Raw genomic sequence first — 24,407 nt, forward strand, 5'->3', positions numbered from 1 at the left:
ACACCAATACATGCACACCCCATGACCCAACAACTCCACTCCCAAGTATATATTCAACAGAAATGCATATATACACTCACCAAAAGACATGTATAAGAATGTTCTCCACACCACTATTCATAATAGCCCAGAATCAGAAACCACTCAAATGCCCATCAATGGTAGAATGGATAAATTTTGTATATAATAAAACTAGATAATGAAATACTATTCAGCAATGAGAATGAATGAACTACAAATACATGCAACAATATGAATGAATCTCACTCTAGTAGGTTGAGTTTCAGCCTCCTATGATATCCAGGATTGAAGCCCTGGAACATGTAAATGTTACCGTATATGACAAAAGAGACCTTGTGGATATGATTAAATTAAGGATCCTGAGATGGGGGATTATCCTGGATTATCCAGGTGGGCCCTAAATGTAGATGTAGAGGAATATTTGACTATAAACAAGAGAAGATGATGTGATGATAAAAGCAGAAGCTTTGAAGATGGAGGAAGAGCCCACAAGCCAAGGATTATAGGCAGACACTGGAAACTGAAAAAAAGACAAGGAAACAGATTTTCCACTCACAATTAATTTCCAGATTCAGGAACCAACCTCAGCTTTGGCCTAATGAAACTGATTTTGGACTTCTGATCTTCAGGACTGCAAGAGAATACGTTTGTGTTGTTTTAAATCACTAAGTTTGTGATACTTCATTACAGTGGCATCAGGAAACCAATCACTCACAAATATAATGATGAGCAAAAAAAGAGTGTATTATGTATGCATTTACATAAAATAAAGACAGGCAGAACTGATTTTAGAAGTCAGAATAGTAGTTACTTCTGGGGAGGAAGAAGAAGATAGTGCTGAGACAGGGGCAAAAGGAGGGATTCTGGGATGTTCTTAACACTGTTTCTTGATCTGAGGGCTGGCAAAATGAGTATGTTTAATTTGTGAAAACCCTTATTTATGTACTTATATGTATGGTATATGTAAGTTTAAAAATTGATGCCTTTTCAACACTTACCTGATAATCTGCTGAAAAAGACATATATTCAAGGAGGTGGGGAAAATACTTACTAAACAATAACTTTATTTCTCAACAACCGTAAAGATTTTGTTTCTCTCTCCAAAGGATTTTAAAAATCTCAACAGACAGAATGTAATAGTTAACTGCTAAAAAATAAGCTAAGAGTAAAATACTGCTTAATTAGCTCTGTTATGCCTGCACCCTAGGACTGTAAATTACAAAAATACAAGTAAAACCACATTTTCTGAAATAACAGCAAACAGAGGAGAAAGTCAAGTACTATATACCAATTGATCAAAATGTCTTTTGGGCCTAGGATTCTTGAAACTAGTAAAAATGGTAATAATAGAAATCTCATGCCATTGATCTATTTAGATTATTAAATATAAAAACAATTTATAAAACACATCAGATTTTATTGCTTGAAGAATATAGCATATGAAAATCACAAGAATGTCAAAATGAAAAGTCACTAGGATTCAAACATATAATACATTATCAGATGCAGTAAAATATTAATTAACCTGAACTCTGCATCAAAAAAAAAAGTATGGAAAAATATCTAAGTTGTTTACATAAGAAACAGATATACTTAAAATAGAAAGTATAAGGATGTTACAGTACAAGTTAGAAAAGCCAACACTTATTAACTTATTATTTCTTAGACTAGACTACCTTTGGTACTTAAACTTTTAAAAAAACAATCCCTTCTATTTTGTCCAAATGCACTTCACGGATTCAATACCAACTTCAACTCAAAACATTAAGCAAGATTCACTTAGTTGTGGCATGGAAGAAGTGTATTTAATAAATGTATGACAATATTTCACTTTTTCTAAAACTGCAAAATATGATCATTAAGAAATCTAATACTTGTAAACTTCACTTATTTAGCTCTTCAATTAAAATTGGAATCCTGGCATCTGCCATCTGTCTTTAGACCTGGTGAATATACAAATTTAAGTGATTTGGCAACTGACATAGGAATTTAGATTACTTCATACTATCTTAAGTGGCTTTCCATTCTGTTTTCAAAATACAAACAATAGGCCAGTTCTTCAACACACTGGATTCCTATAAAAATCACTACCATAGTTTATTTACTGGAACCAAATTAAAGCTCTTCCCTTGCAATGAGCAGGTTGAAACTATGTTTCATATAGGGCTGATCAATTATGATACACTTTCTTAAACAAAATAAAACAATCATTTTTTTAAAGCTCAATTATGATGGAGACAATGATGCCATTTCAAAAGGAAGCATTGGACACTCTAGGCCATCTAGTCAAGAAATTGTAAAAGTAATGCTAAAAACAAACAATAAGTAAACTATGACTACAAGTTAAATTACAAAAAAATCCGTCTTATAGCAAGCATGCTCATTAACTTTCATTTCTTTCCCCCAGCAAAGGTTTGAATATTCATGAACCTTAGTTAAACCAACGGAACCTAAGCAATTGTTTCACAAGTTCCAATAAACATGGATGGACTAAGCAAGTAATACTATTAACAATCATTGGAGTGAAATACTAAGAATCATGACAGTCCTCAAAACGGGGCAGTCTTTGAAATGTAATAGTGTAGCTCAAGATGAATTATGCTATAATAAAACTTTAGTTTTTACCTCCACATAAAACAAAAACAAAATCAAAACATAACCTACCAAATTTTACAACTACTACTGAACATACTCACCCTAGTTTTTGAATGTCTTGTTTGAGATTTTTTTAAAACAAGTATATTCATCTGAGCATATATATTTAGTGCCTGTATATATACTCATTTTAAAAGACAAAAAATCCAAATACTACAGAACTGAAGTCTTTGTTTTTTCACCAGCCTGATCTAATATCTACTGCATCACATAGCACCTCCCCCCCAATAATTTAAAATTCCCAATTTTTAGTTTAGTTAAAAGGGCAGAGGAAATGCAAATGAAGATTTAGAGCTTCTGTATAAATTTCACTGTATTTTTATAAACTTGAAGTTTTCTGTAACACTGTTTATTGATCAAATAAAGGACTCACTGCTATCTAAAATTTCATAAACACCATTAAAAATTCAAAATTGATATTATACTGAGCCTTAAATTTTCAATAGTTAGAAGAGACAGTTTTTACATGAATAGCACACAATAGATGAAACTTAACGGCAGACATCCCTAGAATACCAATGGCAAGTCCACCAAGATGCATACAAAATTACAGATAAGCATTTCTTTCACTGTTTTCTTGTGCAGGGAAAAACATTTATAGAGGAAATAGAAACTCAGCTGGTGAATTTCAGATATCATCATCATCTTCTTCATCCTGAGAAGATCCTGCCTGGTTGGACGCACTTGCTGAAGCAGCTGCAAGCTGTGCTTGCTGGGCAGCTTGCTGCATTTGAAGCCATTCCTGTTGGGCTAATTCTGCTTGTTGCTGTCTAGCCTAAACACAAAAAACATAAAAAAAAAAAGTAATTTTTAAAAAAACCTACAACATGCACACTTTCATAAACTCAGTCATTATCAATTTTCTATATTTTCCAACCATGATATAGTTGTTGTACATGAGGACAACATGAACTCTATAAGAAAATATAATTAGAGATTGCTTCTTCTCAATTTTCTTAAGGAGAGTTTCCATAAAAATTTTCGATAAAAGTTTCCTTTTATGCTACATAATGGTTCAACTGAAGAACCTAAAAAAATTTAAAGAAAAATCACAACATTCACTCTTTGGTTCCTTTTCCCTGTGTTTCTCTCTCTTCTGTTTCACTTGATTCTTCTGTCCTCTCAACTCATAATTTTGACGTAAACATTTGCAATCTAAAAATTATTTCTGTGGCTTAAAAGTTCACTAGTACAATACCTCTGTTAGGGAAAAGTACTGTACGTGAATGCACCAGCTACCTTGAATTTCTTTTAAGTTTCTATCACAGTTCCCTACTCTATAGATACATCTCTTTCTTCCTCTGTCCCTCTCCCCTCTCTCTGTAAATACACACGTATGTACACACAAAGAACATACTCTTCCCACATACACACTAGTGAAAATTATTTATCCAGTACTGAATTTAAGTGGGATAATTAAAATCCATTCTTTTGAAATATCCTCTATAAAAACCACCACAGGATTTGAGAAACCAAGATGCATACATATGCATTACATGCCCTATTGCACGAGCTAAGGCTCCTTCCCAATTTAATTTCATCCATTAGCAGAAAAACCACACCAAGAAGGGAAAAATGAATCTGTTTTTGAAAAGATCATATAATTTCCCATTAGAGTTTACCAAAACAATGTTGTTTCTCCATTTCTGTCTTTTCTCAGAAGTATTCTTTAAGCCTGGCTCATACCCTCCTTTATGAATGGCCAATTGCTAGTCATCATTTAAAACACACATCAGTTTTCAGTTTTTCTTGGTCCTTCTAGGTCACATTTTCTGCTCTATTTCATATTCTGTAATTCTCTATGCATTTCCATACCTATCCATTTTGTTCTCTAATTATGTAAGTATACGTCTTTTTTCTCCACTAGAGTGGAGAATAGAAAATGTTTCCATATTCATTGCTGCATTCCCAACATACAGGCCCCCAGTAGTTTCTGACTGGATGAATGTTTTGTGGGAAAACAATGAGGCTCAGCACAACCTTAAGATTTTACCATGTAAATCCCTAATTTTTCTTAATAATCTGTCATAAACGTATTATCCAAACATTCCTAGGGGAAAATTACTACACTTAAAAAAAAATCATTTAGGGACTTCCCTGGTGGTGCAGTGGTTAAGAATCCACCTGCCAATGCAGGGGACATGGGTTCGAGCCCTGGTCCTGGAAGATCCCACATGCCTCGAAGCAACTAAGCCTGTGTGCCACAACTACTGAGCCTGCGCTCTAGAGCCTGCGAGCCACAACTACTGAGCCTGCGTGCCACAACTACTGAAGCCCAGGCGCCTAGAGCCCATGCTCTGCAACAAGAGATGCCACCACAATAAGAAGCCTGTGTACTGCAGTGAAGAGGAACCCCTGCTCGCCGCAACTAGAGAAAGCTGCGCTCAGCAATGAAGACCCAATGCAGCCAAAAATAAATAAATAAAAATAAATAAATAAAATAAAATAAATTTGTTTAATCTGTAATTTAAAAAAAAATCATTTAATTGTTACCAATTAAGTCCAAATTTCTCAGCCTAGAGTTCAAGACCCTCCAAATTACTGTCTGCCCCAATGTATTTCTCTAATATTCTTTCAAAACATTTGTCTTGTGCTCCAAAAAAAAAAAAACCAAAAAAACCCCTAGATAAACATAAAGTGTTTCCTAAATACACATCATACCCTCCCACTTTTGCTACCTTTACTCATGCTGATAGTCATTCTATTTGAAATCTGATTTTCACCTACTGAAATTCCACTCTTCCTTCAAGTCAAACTGAAATACTAGTTTCTCCATTAAGTTTGTTCCTGATTCCTTCCAGTATCATTCAGGGTCTAATCAGGAGATAGAAGTTACACTAGTCAGGGAAACAGAAAGAATGTCATATAAAAGATTATTAACCAAGTATAAAGGTGGTAACTAGGTAACTGAAAAGGCAAGAAATGAACACTAAGATATGTGGGTGGCAACTACAGAAAGCAGCCACCAACCCTAAAACTGGGGGAAACAAGGGAAGAGGCTGGGATTTTTAAAACTTGGAAGCTTAGAGGAGCAACCCATGGAAATGAAACTCAGACTTCTGAAGAAAGGGCATAAATTGGCTGGTACTACTACCATCTCTGAGCTTCAAGGAGGGCCTCAAGGTTTGAGACCCAAATCCTTGAGGAAGGGGATGCATGTTCAGGCTGCTTCTGTATTAGAGAAACTGCAAACCAGATTCAGTTCCCACTACAGGAAAAAAATGATGCAGCCAGGGTGATGCATTGCTGGGTTGCTCAAAGGAACCTGAAGCCAACTGAAAGTAAAAGAAAGGAACATGTGCCTTCTTTCACCCAGCCCTGTAATCTCCCTCTAGAGCCCCCTACTGGCCGCACAGTCTAAAGGAAGTCAGCTAGAAAACAGAAACGTGGTTTGCAGAGTGCTGTGCCCAGTCTCAAAGCAGAACATAGAAAGGATGGTTTCATGCTGAGATAATTGCTTAGTAACTGGCACACTCCTATATCATTAAAATCTAATGTGATATCTCTGTACTTGAGGATCTCTTTACATCTTCCTCATGAGACTAGTCAACATCATAATACAGCTGTTAATATACCTATATTATACCTTCCCTACAAGACAAAAACGTTATTTGTGTTTTTTTAGGAAATTAAAGACCAGGTATTCTAGTAACTACTTCTACCTATTTTCATAAAGAAATATAGAAAATATTTCCATAAAACACAGGCATGTTTACTTTTATGGCAGGAATACCCAGAGTTCAAAATAGACTGAGAATGCTTCAAGAAAATACTTGAAAATGGTAGGGCAAACCAAATATATTGATTTAATCAACTTAATAATACCTACTTTGTGGCCTAATCAACTATAAATAGATACAATTTTGTGGCACATAAAAGATAATTCAAATAATTTCAAGTCTCTACACAGGTCTTATTGCAAAGTTGCTTTATCTTGTAGTTTGCTCAATGACCTACAAAGACATGTACTGGTTACACTAAAAATTTAACTGACTTTTAGGTATCATCACCTCATATCAGCACCCATACTTTTCTCTCTGAACATAAAAGCATTCCAGTGTCTTTAAAATCAATGTTGATTGGTAAATATTATTTGTATTCATTTCCACAAATTAAAAATTTCAGTGTATTTATTCTGCTTTCTTTTTTTCCCTTTTGCTTCTCACCCAATCCATCCCAAGTATTTTCCTTCTAAAATGGAAGAGTGAAAGAGAAGTAAGTAGGCATATACTTCCTAATTCACTTCTTCTGGAGATTTTCATTGTGTTTTAAGTTTCCCACTTCCACACACTAAAATAACTCATTTATAATTTACAGCTAACTTTAATCTCAACATATTAGAGATTACCTCCTTTTCAAATATTTGCTGCTAGGGCTTCCCTGGTGGCGCAGTAGTTGAGAGTCCGCCTGCCGATGCAGGGGACACGGGTTCGTGCCCCAGTCCGGGAAGATCCCACATGAGCCATGGCCTCTGAGCCTGCGTGTTCGGAGCCTGTGCTCCGCAATGGGAGAGGCCACAACAGTGAGAGGCCCACATACCGCAAAAAAAACCACAAACAAACAAATATTTGCTGCTAACAGTGAAAGATAGCTTCAAATGAGGCTGCTATTGTTTTGGCATATAAAATAAAGTCTAAATGATTAAGTGAAATGAAAGTTATGTAAAAGATGTTATAATAATTTATCAGTTCCTTTTATATTTAAGACTAAAGTACTTTATGCTCTAGGAAAAAAAGTACTAAGCGGCTGCTACAATTTTACTTCTCTTCTGATTTTTCTCACAATAGCAAAGAAATACTAGGGTATTTTCACCCATAGGTCAGGGCAAGAAAGAAGGGAGATAAGGGGAAAAAAACAAAACAAAATAGATAACAAGGGTAGAGAGCTGAAGACAGATATGGCAGTCAGTCAGTTATTTTTCATTCATCTTTTTGCCCTAGAAACGATAAAGCATGTTCATTTCACTTAAAAGTTCCAAAATAAATTTAAGCAAACAAAATGGTGGCTAGAGCATTAGCACAGTATAGTAGAAAGAGCACAGGTTTTGGAGTCAAAAGATACTTACCCTTTCATTTGTTTAAGTCAATCCTTCCCAGTACTAAGCTTCATAATGATAGGAACCATATCTCTTTTTTATACTGTTAGAAGCCTAGCACCTAGCACTATATCTGGTAAATAGTGAAGACTTTAATAAATGTCCGTAGAACAAATGATCTGATCTCATGCAAGCTTCTCTATCTCTGAGTCTGTTTCTTAAGGCATAAATGGGTATAGTAAAATTTGTATTACTCATTAAGAACTCTGCAAAGTATATAACGTATTTAGCAGAGCATCATTTTCCTTTTATCAAATATTTCCTTTGGCACCCTGTAGGTGATCTGCAATAGTAGAGACTCAATAAATAATAGTCATTAGCTTTTTTTTTTTAAGACATCTTGCTATTTCATGCCTCTTTTTTTTTTTAATAAATAAATTTATTTATTTATGGCTGTGTTGGGTCTTCGTTGCTGTAAGCGGGCTTTCTCTAGTCTAGCTGCGCGCGGGCTTTCTCTAGTTGCAGAGAGTGGGGGCTACTCTTCATTGCAGGGTGTGGGCTTCTCACTGCGGTGGCTTCTCTTGTTGCAGGGCACAGTCTCTATGCGCACGGGCTTCAGTAGCTGTGGCACATGGGCTCAGTAGTTGTGGCTCGCAGACTTCTAGAACGCAGGCTCAGTAGTTGTGGTGCACGGGCTTAGTTGCTCCGCAGCATGTGGGATCCTCCTGGACCAGGGCTCGAACCCATGTTCCCTGCTTTGGCAGGCAGATTCTTAACTACTGAACAACCAGGGAAGTCTGCCATTAGCTTTTAAAAAAAATTATCATTCCTCATTTGGTACCTCATATTCATAAGGATTATAACACTGTTTGCATGTGCTCATGCCTGCCTCAAAGGCTTTTCCACTTTAGCACCTATTTCATAGGTTGTTGTGAGGATTAAATGAAATAATACTGGTAAATTACTTGGCAACATGATTAACACATGTTTAGAACTCAAATGTTGGTAAGCTTTTATCTTCCTTATTAGTTTAAATGGTATCTGCTGTCTAGTCCTTGATAACACTTAAAATTCAAATGCTTTTAAATATAAACCAAACTGGTTGTTATGACTGCAAAGAGATCAGTTATGGTACTAATCTGGAAGAGATGACCTAAAATGGTATTTCCCAGTTCTAATGGTAATTACAGTAACTGGTAGCAATTCTTATTCTATTCAAACCAAACCTGTCTTTCAATTTCAAATGAGAAGCCAGAACTTTGTAGGGAAAAAACAATATCACCTTCTCCCCTCTTTTTTTTTAATAATGGTGAATAGGTTCTTTAACCTCCTTGAACCTCAGAATTGTAATTTGGAACATCAAGGTTGAAGTAAATGATTTTCAAAAGACTCTTCCATCCCTAGAGTTCTGTGCTTCCTTGACTTACCAACCCAACTCAGTCATCCATTCAACAAATAGTTACTGAATACTCCCCCTGTGCTAGTTACCATGTTAGGTGGGTGCTAGAGATACAACTAATAATGGGTCCTGCCCTCAGGGAGCTTACAGACTAATGATAGGGACAGACATTTATAAATGACCATACAGCTCTATTCCCATGATGAAATAAGTATCTCTATGGAACTGAAACACTCCATATTTTACATCCTGTTTGCCATAGAACAACCTCTGGCCCAACGATTTAGGTCTAACTTTCAAGATCTTCCCACTGGAAAGTCAGTCAAATGCTTTATTTCAAAAAAGTATTTACATACTTTTTGCTTGAGCAATCTGAGCATTTTAGTAGTACCCAAAAATGGAATGGACTATTTTTTAAGCTGTTATCATAAATTTTTGCTTGAGCAATCTGAGCATTTTAGTAGTACCCAAAAATGGAATGGACTATTTTTTAAGCTGTTATCATAAATTTTCAAGTTCATAATTGCTTGCCCCTGCCTTTGCAGGGTAGGTGGGGAGGAGGTACAGAGAAGAGAAAGTAAAAATACCGTTAAGGTACCTCAGCCCCAGCTGATAAGTTTTGCCTTGAACAGTGATTTGCATTCTTAATAATCAGGTTATTAAGCTCTCAGCCTTATGTGGAGTAAATATTCAGTCACATTCAAGAATCACTGTACTCTGTAACTGTCTTCTCCCCAGCTTCAAGGAACCTGGTAGAGAAGAAGGAAACGCCAATTTTTCTCTCTCAATTTCTTCCTCTTGTTCTTGCCCTGCATACTTGTAGGTATTCTAGGTGTTGTATCCCATGCCTGAGTGGAAAGGACTGATGGAAAGCTTTTTTGTGTTGGTCTTTGCCATCAGCATGGGGTATGCGTGCATACTGGTTGTAGTGTCTATTCACTCCATGTGAAAGCTGTGCTGTGTGGGCTTCTGCATCCCCTTATCTTCATCCCTAGGTATTTTTATTAGGTAATAAATGCTGCCAGCCTTTGTTGCCTCTACTATAACACCAAGGAACAGTGAACCATGGGGAGAACACGAGGGGTGAGATATACTATAGCAGTCATCTTTGGAAAATATGATCTTCCACAGAGGATAGCTCCGAAATGTGTTACAGAGCTTGCTTCTATTTTGCCACCAAGGGGACCTGGAAGGGAATGAAGAAGGTACCCAGGATTCTAAGGATGGGCCAAGGCAGGCCCAGAAGATGGTACAGAGATAACATTGGTGAAATTCTAAGAGGCTAGCCACAAATTCCATTCAGTCCCAGCTCCCTGTGGTCCCCTCCTTTCTTTTTTTTTGCGGTACGTGGGTGTCTCACTGTTGTGACCTCTCCCGTTGCGGGGCACAGGCTCCAGACGCGCAGGCTCAGCGGCCATGGCTCATGGGACCAGCCGCTCCACGGCATGTGGGATCTTCCCGGACCAGGGCATGAACCCGTGTCCCCTGCATCAGCAGGCGGACTCTCAACCACTGCGCCAGTAGGGAAGCCCCCCTCCTTTCTTAAAAACTAAAGGGATATTAGTACTTGTTGCTAATCCTTCACAGACTGGACATTAGAACTGTGACAAGCAAGAAAGCAGAAAAGTTTTCTCCCTTTCTCTGCTCCACTGGCCCTTCAAAGTTTTTAAGATTAGAATGTTTTAAAGGTGTATTAAAGACCTAATTTAACTACAAAGTAGATGTTAATCAGATTTTTCTTATATGCCATTCGTCTAAAAATTTGATACAATATTTTCTCACCAGTCTATCATTTTAAATCTTAAGAATGTTTAGGTATACTTTTCATGCTTTTAAATGGCCATTCTGCCTGAAAAAACATCAAAATAAAATCTCAGTAGTTATTTGGAGTTGTTCTCAGAAAATAGGCTGCTGCAAATATTTGCTTTTATATAAAGTAAAAAACTAGCCAGACCTAACATCAGGCTCTATGATCAAACAATCAGCCACAGAAAGAAAATTTTGGGGGTACGTATGTTGACTAAGGAAATGATTTTAGAAACCAGTATGATTTTGGTTAGTAAACAGGGTCAGATTCAGATGAAAATAATTTAAAATGTGTTACTTACTTTTGCAAATAATTCCTGTTGCTGTCTCAATAACTCTTCTTCAGGAATACCAAGGTTTTCCAAACGAGAACTGGCCTTTCTTCTTTTTAATGCTACTGTCTTGCATTCTTGTAAGACTTCTTTTACTTCACTGATATAAGAGCCAAAGCCTAAACTTTCTAGTGCTGGGGAAATGAAAATATGAAAACATGAAAAAGTGGTAAAAACACAACTTTTTCTCTCACCTATGGAACATTAAGTTTGGTGAGGGTTTTGGGCTGGGTGTTGGAGGGGAAGGTTGTTGCTTTCTAATAATTTTACCTATTTTATAGCTGCACAACAATCATCGGTATGGCTAAGACAAAATATTTTATCAAACTTTCTTAATATTAGATGGCAAATTAGTTAAAACTTAAGGAACATTTCAAGGCACTGGCCTTCACTTTTCCTTTTCTTTCTAATTTTTTAAAAACCAAAGCATTTCCTGGAAGAAAAAAAAAGTCCAATGTAAGAACATGTGGTTTTAGTAAGAAAACATTTTTCCTATACCACTCACAGTAAATCAACCATTAAGTCATCACTTTCTCAAAGAATACAAAAAGAGCAAATATTTGGAATATATTTGTTAATAAAACATATTTTGTACCATTTGGCTTAGAAAAAGTAGGCTGGTAACACATGCTCTAACTTTCAGCAGGATAAGATGAAAGAATAGATAAGTTCTTTTGTCTAATATACCAACAGGAAACTAGTATTTTTAGCAAAGACACTCAAACTGCTAAGTTTAAGAAATACTGGTGGAAAGAGCTTATGAAATTCAGCATTTATATTCAACCAAAGTTTCCCTTGAAAATAAAACTTAACAGGAAACACTATAAAAATATTTAAAGTGACATGGCAGAAAAACTGGGATAAAGGAAGACTATAAGGATGGAAGAAACATTAACAAAAAATTATCTCCCTTTATTTTTTCACATTTAGAAAGAAAAATTTGTAAGAAAAAAAGGCCTTCTGTAATCCAGAAAGACAAAGCATAAAATTTCCTTTTAGCTCACTGTATTTAAGATTATATAGTTTTCTAAATGTTAAGGCCCCAAAATCATATTTTGCTTTCTGAGCCACTGATGAAATATAGGTGGTGAAAAACACAGTAAATGAACTTAAGTTAGTTCATCAGTTCTTACAGTCTTTCAACAACTATGATGAGCCAGACTCCCTCAGTAAAGATGCCCTAAGTTCCAACTTTAGGAATTTGCTCTTCAAGGAGAATACCAAATATACCTTTAAAATCTACATTCCCATATAAGCTGTGTTTTTTAAGGCATTTTGAATGACTTACAACTTTAATTATTTCATATATTAAGCTGTTTTCATAAACCGTCTTTAGAAATAATGTGATGCCAAAAAGCAGACTGGTATTACTTGAATTTTAATTAACTTACAGACCCTCCCCTTGTTCCCCCCAAATTTCAATAAGACATTATTCTTATTCTGAGTTCTGTTTACCAAATTAACCACCACCTAATCCCTGGCCTCAAGGAGTTTGGAGTATAGTAGGAAATTAAGTGAAAATTAGGCAGCCTGAATTTTTTACTTGAATTGACAGACATTATTTTTTAAGTGTCAATGCTAGAAGCCAAAGTTTTATCTTTTCTCTCCCTTTTTTTTAAATAAATTTATTTATTTTTGGCTGCATTGGGTCTTCATTGCTGCACGCAGGCTTTCTCTAGTTACGGCGAGCAGGGGCTACTCTTTTTTTTTTGGCTGCGTGGGGTCTCTGTTGCTGCGCGTGGGCTTTTCTCTAGTTGCGGCGAGCGGGAGTTACTCTTCGTTGCGGTGCACGGGCTTCTCATTGGGTGGCTTCTCTTGTTGCAGAGCACAGGCTCTAGGCACGCAAGCTTCAGTAGTTGTGGCACTCAGGCTCAGTAGTTGTGGCGCACGGGCTTAGTTGCTCCACGGCACGTGGGACCTTCCTAGATGAGGGCTCGAACCCGTGTCCCCTGCATTGGCAGACGGATTCTTAACCACTGCGCCACCAGGGAAGCCCCAAGCAGGGGCTACTCTTCATTGCGGTGTGCGGGCTTCTCATTGTGGTGGCTGCTCTTGTTGCAGAGCACAGGCTCTGGGCGCGCAGGCTTCAGTAGTTGTGGCTCACGGGCTCTAGAGCGTAGGCTCAGTAACTGTGGTACAGGGGCTTAGGTGCTCCGCAGCATGTGGGATTTTTCAGGACCAGGGCTCGAACCTGTGTCCCCTGCACTGGCAGGCGGATTCTTAACCACTGTGCCACCAGGGAAGTCCCTCTTTTCTCCTTTTTAAAGGCACAAGCATAGTAGTGCATTTTCAATAATACTGGCTGGAGACAGTACCAAAAGAAATCAGTAAATGATTTAAGGTGTCCCACCACATTCTAAAGAAAAGTCTTATTTTCTTATTCTAAAGAAAAGTTTTGGGCTTCCCTGGTGGCGCAGTGGTTAAGAATCCACCTGCCAATGCAGGAGACATGGGTTCGAGCCCTGGTCCGGGAAGATCCCACATGCCGCGGAGCAACGAAGCCCGTGTACCACAACTACTGAGCCTGCACGCCACAACTACTGAGCCTGCATGCCTAGAGCCCGTGCTCCGTAACAAGAGAAGCCACCGCAATGAGAAGCCCATGCACTGCAACGAAGAGTAGCCCCCACTCGCTGCAACTAAAAGAAAGCCCGAGCACAGCAACGAAGACCAAACGCAGCCAAAAAGAGAAAAACAAATACCATATGCAGGCAAAAATTTTAATAAATAAATTAAAAAAAGAAGTCTTATTTCCTTAGCCCTACAACAAGGTTCTCCAAGATCTAGCCCCACTTACCTTCCCAGCTTTATTTCTGCCATTAAATCCCTGCATACTTTGTTAAACCTGACCGCTCAATGTTTCCCAACAGGCACCAGTTTCCCACATTCGTGCTGACAGTAATTCATTCAAGGCCTGGATCAAACTATATCTTCAAATTAAGCTTGCCTGATCCTCCTAGACAGAAGTAATCTCCCCCTTTTGAAATAAGATAGACTTAGAATTTGGAACTTCGTTGTCACTGTATTTGTATAACCTTGGATATGTTACTTAATATCTCTAAGCTTCAATTTCCCATCTGTAAAATGAAAACAGCATCTATTTCATAATATCTTCCTACAGCCAGAAGCACTATAGTGGTTAAGCTTGCAGCCCCACAGGGACTGACTCCCAGCTCTGCCTCATATTAGCTGTGTGAGTCAGGGTAAGTTCCTTCACCTCTGTTCCTCTAAAACAAGAATAACAGTACCTACATCTCATCAGATCAGGTTGCTGTGAAGAATAAATGAATATAAACAAAGAGCTAAGAACACAGGCTGGCCCACAGAAGGAGCAAAATTAAGTATTCACTATTATATTTTTAATACTTTAAGGACTGTGGAAATCAACAAGTGATTAACCTATGGCATTTAACAACACAGTGTCTAACATGTAAGAGTCCCTTAACTTGGACATATTATTCATCTTTTATTCATCTTTTTGTTGTTGTTGTTCAGAAAACATTTAGGGGAAATTAGGGGAAATTTAGGGTGAAATTTAGGGTGGGCACATTTCTTAGTTTATAATTCTACCACTTCAGAAAGAGCAATAATTTTACTGAAAATATTTAATTTAAAAAACATCACTCAAGAACTACTATGACTTTTCAGATGGGGAAAGCAAGCCCCTGGGAGGGCGAGAGCCCAGTCGGGCAGCTACTGGGGGAGAGGCTGGGTGCCACTGACGTTTGTGGCTTTACTCAGCAGGCCAACTGCCCCGTCCCTGAGGCCACTCAGAAGTCACTGGGTGGGGAAGGGGCGTTCAAGAGGTAAACATGATTCCAGCAGGGGACAGCCCCAAGGTCCCAAGGGAGGGCTGGTCAGGCAACGGCTGCCTGGACAGGTATCATCTTCACGTGATGAGATGAGAAGGCTGAACGTGAAGACCTTCTTCCAGCCCCTATGTGAGCGAGAGTAGATTCAGAAAACTGCCGCTACGTGGCAGCAGTCACGGCTTTACTGTTCACCAGCTTCCCAGTTGAAGGGTTGTCAGGGCACACAGGTGCACACGGCCACAAAACACGGCATCTTAAATAATTTCCAGAACATGATATAGCACAGCCCCAGCCTCTCCAGCAAGAGACTTCGCTACAGTTTAGGGTAATATTCTGATGATGTGGGGCTTCTTGCAGCTCCCCAGTCACCTTCCATGAGTCGGCGGGAATCATCTAAATGGACCCCGCTTCCCGGAGCAGAGGCCTAGCCGTCGCACTGCACTTCCGCCTGGAGCTCCTTGGTGACGTAGTTGGCCAGCATCGCCAGCAGCTGCTGCTGCAGGGCCTCACTGCCCATGACCAGGATGGTCAGCTGCACGGCGTCTGTCCATTCCAGGCGCCTGACGATGGCAGTGGCTTCGTTAAGGAGCTTCTGATGCTCAGGAGATGGCAGCTCCATTATGATCTGAGGAACTGGCTTAAACTGTCCACTTGTCATCCAAGCGCCTAACAAACCCCCGACGGCCCCCCCAACGGCTAGTCCTGGTGGCCCGCCCACCAAACCACCAACGAAGGCCACGGCCCCTGTGACCAGGCCGCCCCTCCCAGAGTGCTTGACGGCCGCCCGCATTTTCCTCTCCTCGGAAACGGAGCACAGGAGCCTCATGATGTTCTCCACCGCGACAGGCATCGCAGCAGACCTGCAGAGGCGGCGCCGCGAGGTCACAGGCTGGCAGGCGCCGGGACTTTTTTTATTCATCTATATCTTTTCTCTTACACTTAAGAGTATGCTAGTAAGTATACAGGACCTAAATAAATGTATAGCTATGCATTATCACACCACTGAATTCAAGCTGAACAAGTATATTAAATTTACTAAATTAAGTCAATACACTTGAGAGAACTCTTCAAAATGTCATGAATCACTAGACTAGACATTAAAAACTTCAATCCAATCTACCTTAAACCATGGAGGGCTTGGGTTAAAAATTAAAAAACAGAAACAAAAAACTCACTTTTAAACACATCTAAGGTTGAAAACACTGTTTTCAAAAAAAAAAAACTGCAAGTAAGTCCAAGGTTAATATTTAATATTATTGAAAGAGCTATACTCTCAATGCTGAGTACACTGTACTCTCAATAAAATGGTTCAACAGGAGCAGCCATAAATTTAATTTCAAAACTGCATTGACTTTAATCCTAATTTTAAACACATTTTGGCTAACGGATATGAGTAACTGGACACAGCATTTTCTAAATGGGGATATTTTACATCATCTGTTATCATGTAGTAATAATGTCCCTATTTTACATAAAGGAGAATCTTGAAGGATAAGGAAAATGGCTCCTAAGCAGGGCCATCCGTTAACAGTTGTGCAGGTGGTTCAGTGCACAACAGCAGCATATCTGAGGAGAGCCATTCCTACTGTAAACATCATAGATTTGTATGCTTATTATAGCACTTTTTCTGGCAGATGGTAGTAAAGGTTTTTAAGGAAGGAGTGTCTCAACAGCCATTTATGATAAAAACTCTCCAGAAAGTGGGCATAGAAGGAACCTACCTCAACATTCTAAAGGCCATATATGACAAACCCACAGCAAACATCATTCTCAATGGTGAAAAACTGAAAGCATTTCCTGTAAGATCAGGAACAAGACAAGGGTGTCCACTCTCATCACTATTATTCAACATAGTTTTGGAAGTCCTAGCCATGGCAATCAGAGAAGAAAAGGAAATAAAAGGAATCCAAATTGGAAAAGAAGAAGTAAAACTGTCACTGTTTGCAGATGCCATGATACTATACATAGAAAATCCTAAAGATGCCACCAGAAAACTACTAGAGCAAATCAATGAATTCAGTAAAGTTGCAGGATACAAAATTAATACACAGAAGGAGTGCCTTTTTCTAATTTGTACAAAGGGATTTTATGGACTATTGATGGCCCTCGCTCTAAGGATCTCAGAGTAAAAGTCAAAAAAAAATAATATATATATTTTAAAATTTGTGGATAAAACACATATCACTTGTTTCTCAGAGGTCTGTCTGCTACCCTCTGCCATCTACCTTAAAACTGTACCCAGAAAAGTGCATGGCATATTAAGGAAAAAAAAAACATTCAGCATGTTTTTTTCAATTCAAAAGACAGATATTAAGATAACTACTTAAAAAAAAAAGGTAAAAATGTCCACCCAACAATTTTAATACAGTCGTATCTTATATTTTACCAAAAATGATGTACTCCTCAAGAAGTTTTGTTATAGGGCTTCCCTGGTGGCACAGTGGTTGAGAGTCCGCCTGCTGATGCAGGGGACACGGGTTCGTGCCCTGGTCTGGGAAGATCCCACATGCCGCGGAGCGGCTGGTCCCATGAGCTATGGCCGCTGAGCCTGCGCGTCCGGAGCCTGTGCTCCGCAACGGGAGAGGCCACAGCAGTGAGAGGCTCGCGTACCGCAAAAAAAAAAAAAAAAAAAGTTTTGTTATAACATGAATTTGTGTGAATTACTTTATACTTCATATGCATAATGCATGCTTTTCATTTGAAAAAACTAAAATATAAAAAATAGCATTCTCTAATTTCTCTATTTTCTTTTGTTTGTATGTTAGGTGATGGAGGTATGGAGGTGATGTAGTTAGCTTAAAATATATTAAGAGGATGTAGGCCAAAGTGACTTCTTGGCTTACTGGCCTGACAAAGACCCTTAAGAATCATGCCCTCTATGGTATCACCACTCGTGGGAATCTGGGACAACAATGAGAGACGGATGGCAGAGCAAGAATCAAATATCATTCATCTTTATATCCTTAGCAGTATCTAGTACAGTGCCAAGTACACAGCAGTATTCAAAAGTAACTGCTGGGTGGCAGAAGGAAAACAAAAACAAAATACATACCAGTTTTAAAGAAAACAGTAAAATCCTAACTTGAAAAGCACCTGATTATGTGATAAATTGTGCAATGTAAATTACATGTCCCTTCAGAAAAAAATTTCAGTATGGATGATTATTTAGGCAATACAATATCATTCTTCTTATTATTACAACTTCTCTGCAATCACTCAGATCCTCTGATTTCAAAACTACTCCACATCCACTTTCCAAAACAGACTGTGGTTTAGGCTTTAGAGCAAGATTCTCAAAGTGTGGTCCATGGACTTGTGCCAGAAATGCCTGTAATGGTCTGCAATGAGTTAAGTACGGAAATTCAAAGTAAGCATTTTAAGAACCTTCACGGCAAAACTGTAACTATGTGAAGTGATGGCTGTGTTAACTAATTTTATTGTGGTAATTATTTCATAATATATACACACATCAAATCATTACATTGTAAACCTTAAACTTACACAATGCTACATGTCAATTATATTTCAAAAAGCTGGGGGGAAAAAGAAGAAACTTCATAGCAATTTGACAAAGTAATTTTATTTCTATTGAATGCAGTATCAAAAAATTTCATTGTTTTTCTAGTGATCCATTTTTTTTGTATTTTACCAAAGTACCAGTGTGAGAGGGGTTATAATTTTTTTAAAAAGTCCTTCAACACAGAGCTTGGAGCAACACAACTGCTGAAGAAGTGAATCCTCGGAGACTTTTTCAAACTTTCACTACTTTCAGTTACTATTCTCAAAAACATGAGGAAAAAAAAATGTAGCAAGAGATTTAAAATGCAGAAATAAAATAATATCACTTAAAATATTCTTATTTACAATACACTTTGGCTTTACAAATGGCATCATGATGTAAGGTTAAACATAACAGACTTTCAGCTTTATATTTCAATCAGTATCACTATAAAGTTTTTAAATTATTATTTATTGTAGCATATTTCATGTAAGTTTCTCAATCCTGACAGATTCTCAGTAATTGCTAATTATACCTGAAACCATTAAGTATTATTTATACATAAATGGGGAAACCTTAGTTAACAGATTTGCCTAAGGCCAGACTTTCCGGTACAGAACCTGCAGCTCCTAACTCTCAATGTCAATTCTTTCCATAATGCAACAGAACATGTTAGTACTCATTTAAAGATATGTGTTCACAGAAACCCAGCAACGAAATAAAAGGAACACCTTATAAGCTTAGAACTCCCTCTGTTGTGTGTATGTGATCTTCAAAGTCCATGTTCTTAAACTAAAAATAAGCAAAATAGTTAGATAATTTTTTAAAATTTTAACTAGGTTATATAATTTCAGATTTACTGGCAATAAAATTATTTTAACTTCTGCATGCATTTTACAGAACTGCCTCAAATGCTTAATTTGCCCTGACAAGGTAAAGCAAAGTGGCAAGTGAAATGTTCTGAAGCAAAGTTTAGTTCATTAAACTTATTACCAAAAAAATCCAAACTTCAACATGTGAAAATCAAACCACTTTAAAACGTACATTATTCCACTTGGCTATATCTTACATTCTTAAATAATCAACATTGACAGAACAGCATAAAAAATGTCATACCCAACTTTCTAGAGTTAGTCTATAAACACACACTTTAACCACCTAAAAAAATACACACCTTAAGGATTTCTTTTAAAAAATTTTAATCACTCAAGACAAAAGTTTCTTTAAATGATTAAGCAATATGATATCAATATGAGATTATAAATGTATAAAATCTATTCCCCTAACTGGGGAGAATTTGGGGCTAAAATGTAGGTCCTTATCCACTTAACACAGGCAATGTTAAAAAAAAAAAGGTAAATTTATAAGGCTGTAGCAGGTTAATGCGTGATTTTTTTTTTTAATTAATAAATCATCCTCAGTACACAGGGAAAATGCTTTCACTGGAACTTTTTGACTCATATGTTAAACTGAATTTAGCATATTCCAAAGTTGAGCTGTTTAGCATACTGTTCACTACAGCTGCACTTTTCTTCCATCATGTCAATCAGAAATCTAAATATATCCTAGAAAAGAATAAACTCTACCCAAGAAGACAGATTGTAATGTGTTTTTAGATTTTTTGGAATGATCCCCACTTCTGTGGTGTAAACAAATGTTTAGGCAGATCCTTTTGAAATCTTTTGCAATTTTCATTAGAAAGACAATGTTGATAAAAGATCTTTTTCTCTTTTATGAGTTGTAAAAGGTAATTACAGCTATTTGTGTTGGATAATCTTGTGAAAGGCTTGTGACAACTGCACATACAATGTAAAAATAAAAACACAAGAGGAAACATAGACAACTTGGCTTTCATTTTACTTCAGAGTACACCAAACAAGTAGAAGAAAACACTAGCTTTAAAATCAAATATACTTCTTCCTAGGGATTTTTTTTCTCCTTATGTACTGAAATGGAAATGGCAGAGTATGTTTTAAATCTATCTCCTACACATCATTAAGGATCAAAAATGAATCATTTAATCCTTTTGTCAATATTGACCATAAAATACTGCATATGGTGAATATGAGCAGATGTGTCCTCTACTTCAGAATAACAGGGAAGTCACCTTTTAAAAAGTTAAATTTTAAAAATAAAATGGTAGACAACCGCCTGCCTACCAAAATTAAATTAATCATGATTTTTTTTCTGACTTCAAAAGCAATCAAGAAATTGTTAGAATTTTAATTGGGTTATTATAAAAAGCAAGTTATCACCTCAAATAGAATGCAACCTTTTCATAAGAGTACATGTACAAGTCACAGAAAGTGCTTCCCAAAACATTATGACTAGTAAATGTCTCCCCATCCCTGAAACAAACCATCAGAATATGGTCCCCCAAATCCCTATTAACTGAACTAAATCCTTTCCAAGATGAGAGAAGAAACTGTTAAACTTTCAGAACTGCTGTTCAATAAAAGCTGAAGCGTTTACATCTAAATGGGGATGACAGCAGGAAACAAGGGGGAAATATTCCATGAAAAACATCTCTCACAATCTTTCAACCCAAGCTTTAAAAATCTATCTCCATGGAACAAAGCAAGCTACAGAAAAAAGGAAGAACGTAAGGAAGGAGGGGAAGGAAAATTAAAGAACACTGCCCCTTTTCTTACAGAATAGAACTGGAGTGCTTTGGCAACTTGTTGATTAACGTTAGGACCATGAAACCATTTTTAAAGCAGAAAATACACTCTATCCAACACTAATAAACTTTACAACGTTGAACATGCACGTTAAGAATATTTTTACTCGTGTTCTGAAAATTCATCTTTTCCTCTACACTGGTGAAAAGGTCGGGTGGGGAAGGGGTACCCTTTCCACTCATGCTTGAACTTCTGGTCTGAATTCTAATTCTCCAAGGCAGAACTTCTGGGTTCCTCTCTCAGTTGTCATGATCTAGGTTCCACTTTAGGCAGGCACTTTCTCAGTTGTCACGTCTAGCTTCCACTTCAGGTAGGCAAAATTCTTGTTGCTTGGGCTTACCTGGCTGTAAATTGAGATCGCTGCTACTACCTTATTTGGGGGGATGTTAGCTGACCTAATCGTTTGAAACCCTTACCTGCATTCGCTGTTTGAAAAGGACCACGAGAATATTACACAGGGATTTTAAGGCACCGGCTGCTTCTATGCCCGCGCAGCTTTTTCAGTTATCAGTACTAATCAGGGGACAGGACTGAAGGCTTTGACATGAACGGGTCACGCGATTAGCACTGTCCCCGGCCCCTCTTTGAAACAAAATCCCACACATACCACTTACCTTGTATGACGTGCTCTGGCGAGATGGTCTTCTTTTCCGATTTATTGCAAATCTCATTGGCTTCAGAAGATATAAGGTGAATGAATTCAGTGCAGCAGTTCACCACCAGCTCCCGGGCATCGTTGGCCACCCGGACATTGGGGAGAGTCTCTTTAATCATCTTATTGATAGCAGCTCTGGGTATAGTGAGATCATCATCGTTTCCAGATGAGGAAGCCATCGTACCTTCCTATCTCTCGCGCCCGACTTTGAAAACTCCCCCAGTTCTGGTCCACTGCTCCACGAAGATTTTTCAAAAGGTTGCCCTCGGAGAGCAATCCGGGGGGCGCTCTGAGAAGAGGGTGCAGAAAATTAAGGGGCGAGGGGTTGGCTCGAGAGGGCGTGGAACACCCGCGTGTATGAAAGATTCAGGGCGAGGCTGGGAGCAAATTTCGCGGGGGGGAGCTGAGGATTCTGGGGACAGCACTGCCCAGGTCGGAGAGGGGAAGGCTAGGTGGTCCGGAAATCTGAGCACTGGAGAACCCCCTTCGTGTCTCCTCTGCGGGGCGTGCGCTGTCGCCTAACCGGTTCCCCAACGGCGCCGGAGCAGAGGCAAGGTCCAGGGGCACTGGTCTGGCCGCGGTACAGGACGGACACCCAGCGGGCTGGGCTCTACAGAGCCGGAGCCCCCGCTGCCAATGCCGCCACCGCCAGCAGCCGCTGCTGCCGCCTCAGCCAAACCATCCTTGAGACACCCGCGCCGCCGCCTCACAACATGTCGGCCGCGGCCGCTGCTGTAACCGGGGCGGCCTCCGGGGAACAAATACGGTCAGAACCAGGCACAAGGGGAGCGACAGTGGCGCCGCTGTGGCCGTTTAGCCTGAACGCAGATCGCAGAAGCCAAAGCCGCGGAAACGGTGGTCCGTCCCTCCAGAAGCCAGAGAAGGTTTGCTGGAAGCCTCTCCCGATACCCTTTGCGCTACCGGAAGCCTCGCCCCCACATGTTCCCCCCTCCCTTCCAGACCGACTTCCGGGTGTGGCTGCGGCCCTTCCCCCACCCGCGCTGGCGGGAACCGCCCGTTTTCTCCGCCAGCGGCTTCCGCCTGCCGCTGTCCCGGCACGCGTCCTGGCCTCCCGCCCTTTACCAGGAACAGTGGCCGGGCGAGGGCGCGCCTCGCGGTACCGGGGAACCCCAAGCACGCGCCGGGGTTTCGGCGCCAGACTCGGGTTGGGGTGGGTGGGTGGCCCGGCGAGGGTGGATCGCCGCCACTACCTTCTCTCAGCCAGCTGAGGCCTCGGAATCCTTTCCTAGCCAAGTTTGGAGACAAAGGAGCGCTGGATTTCGTTAAAAGAACTCTTTGCTAACCTTCAGGAGCCCGAATTGAGGTTGAAAGGAAGAGGAACGAAGCCGAGGCTCGGGAGTGGGATGCGGGCAAAGCAGAACCCCGTGTGCCTGGGTTTGCATCGTCCGGAGGAAAAAGCTTTTGATGATATCTAATAGACGTTATTCGGCTCAAAGCTCTGTATGGTCCTCCACCCATTTTCTGGTTTTATGGGAAATGAAACATTCAGAGAAGTGACTTGCCCTCCCAGCCACTACTAATAGCTAAGCTGGAAACTAGAAATAAGATCCAACGTAGTGGAAAGGCGTAGTGTACAATGAGCCAAATTACAAGGTTCCAGCTTAGACATTTTTCATGTTGTATTGCACGTTGGCTTCTGATGAGGCGGAAAAAAAGTGTGTTAAAGTATCTTAACTCTGATTTTTGCTTCTCTCCAGGGAAGCAAACGTGTGTCAAGTTCTTAACAAAAATTGCATTATTTTAAAAACTAAGTTTGCCATACTGTCATTTTGAAGAAGAGGCTGTTATATAAATAGCAGCGTGTTGCAATTTCTAAAAAGTAACCAAGATACCATTTAAATCAGTTTAGGCACTTTAGTTAATGGGATACTTTGTTCTCCATACATTGGCAGCAGCTGGCTTGTTTGAAATGTTTTAAAGTTTTTTATTTCGGTGTAAGACCCTAGATGTGGCACCTTGAGGAGACCTTACTTACACTTTTTTTTTTCATTTAACGTTTTCTCCAGTACACTTGCAGGTTCTTTAATTTCTTAAGTGTAGACACTTGTTTTTTCAGTGTTCCTAAGTTTAGTCAAAACAAAATTTCTTTGATAAAACAATATTTTTAAAAATTTTCTTCAAAAAAATTTTTTTTCTTCAAAATAGGAATGTGAAGGAATGTGTTGGCGCAGATGTTGGCTCTCTATTGTGTTTTTGTAAGTCAGTTTACTGTTAATTTAAAGAGTTATAGTGTCTAAATTTATCTCAGCCTTACCAAGTTTGTCAGACTGAAAAAGCTAGCTAGCAATAAATTTCCCCCAAATTATCACATTATTATCACTGACCCAGATATTATCGTTCCTGAAAAAATGTAATAGTGATAGTTATGCTTGTTCATGTAACATTTATGCTACATAAGCTTATAGAGTTACGATACATAAATCAGTAGAGCATATGTGTTAAGTTGTTATTCCAGTAATGGTTTATCACTACAGGGTTCTGTGGTAGCATA

General features: G+C 38.9%; 2 protein-coding genes across 2 annotated transcripts; both read right to left on the reverse strand.

Moving 5' to 3' along the window:
• Window positions 1-1,065: 1,065 nt before the first annotated feature.
• On the reverse strand, window positions 1,066-22,811 carry DR1 (down-regulator of transcription 1). Its single transcript, XM_060139561.1, has 3 exons — window positions 21,855-22,811; window positions 11,219-11,382; window positions 1,066-3,451 (listed from the first exon to the last, which is right to left on the reverse strand). The coding sequence occupies exons 1-3, from the start codon at window positions 22,072-22,074 to the stop codon at window positions 3,305-3,307; spliced, it is 531 nt and encodes a 176-aa protein (XP_059995544.1). The 5' UTR covers window positions 22,075-22,811; the 3' UTR covers window positions 1,066-3,304.
• On the reverse strand, window positions 14,661-21,994 carry LOC132514619 (protein C19orf12 homolog). Its single transcript, XM_060139562.1, has 3 exons — window positions 21,855-21,994; window positions 17,447-19,351; window positions 14,661-16,028 (listed from the first exon to the last, which is right to left on the reverse strand). The coding sequence occupies exon 3, from the start codon at window positions 15,977-15,979 to the stop codon at window positions 15,485-15,487; it is 495 nt and encodes a 164-aa protein (XP_059995545.1). The 5' UTR covers window positions 15,980-16,028; window positions 17,447-19,351; window positions 21,855-21,994; the 3' UTR covers window positions 14,661-15,484.
• Window positions 22,812-24,407: the final 1,596 nt, after the last annotated feature.

The sequence above is a fragment of the Lagenorhynchus albirostris genome, chromosome 2, assembly GCF_949774975.1.
Source record: "Lagenorhynchus albirostris chromosome 2, mLagAlb1.1, whole genome shotgun sequence".
Classification (NCBI taxonomy): domain Eukaryota; kingdom Metazoa; phylum Chordata; class Mammalia; order Artiodactyla; family Delphinidae; genus Lagenorhynchus; species Lagenorhynchus albirostris.

What these genes read in the sequence shown, in the direction of transcription:
- LOC132514619 (XM_060139562.1), bottom strand. Translation starts at nt 15,979, where the DNA reads ATGAATAAAAAAAGTCCCGGCGCCTGCCAGCCTGTGACCTCGCGGCGC.
- DR1 (XM_060139561.1), bottom strand. Translation starts at nt 22,074, where the DNA reads ATGGCTTCCTCATCTGGAAACGATGATGATCTCACTATACCCAGAGCT. An exon ending in GCCAGAGCACGTCATACAAG is followed by an intron (nt 11,383 to 21,854) that starts GTAAGTGGTATG and finishes TCATTTCCCCAG; the next exon opens with CACTAGAAAGTTTAGGCTTT. An exon ending in AACAGGAATTATTTGCAAAA is followed by an intron (nt 3,452 to 11,218) that starts GTAAGTAACACA and finishes TTTTGTGTTTAG; the next exon opens with GCTAGACAGCAACAAGCAGA.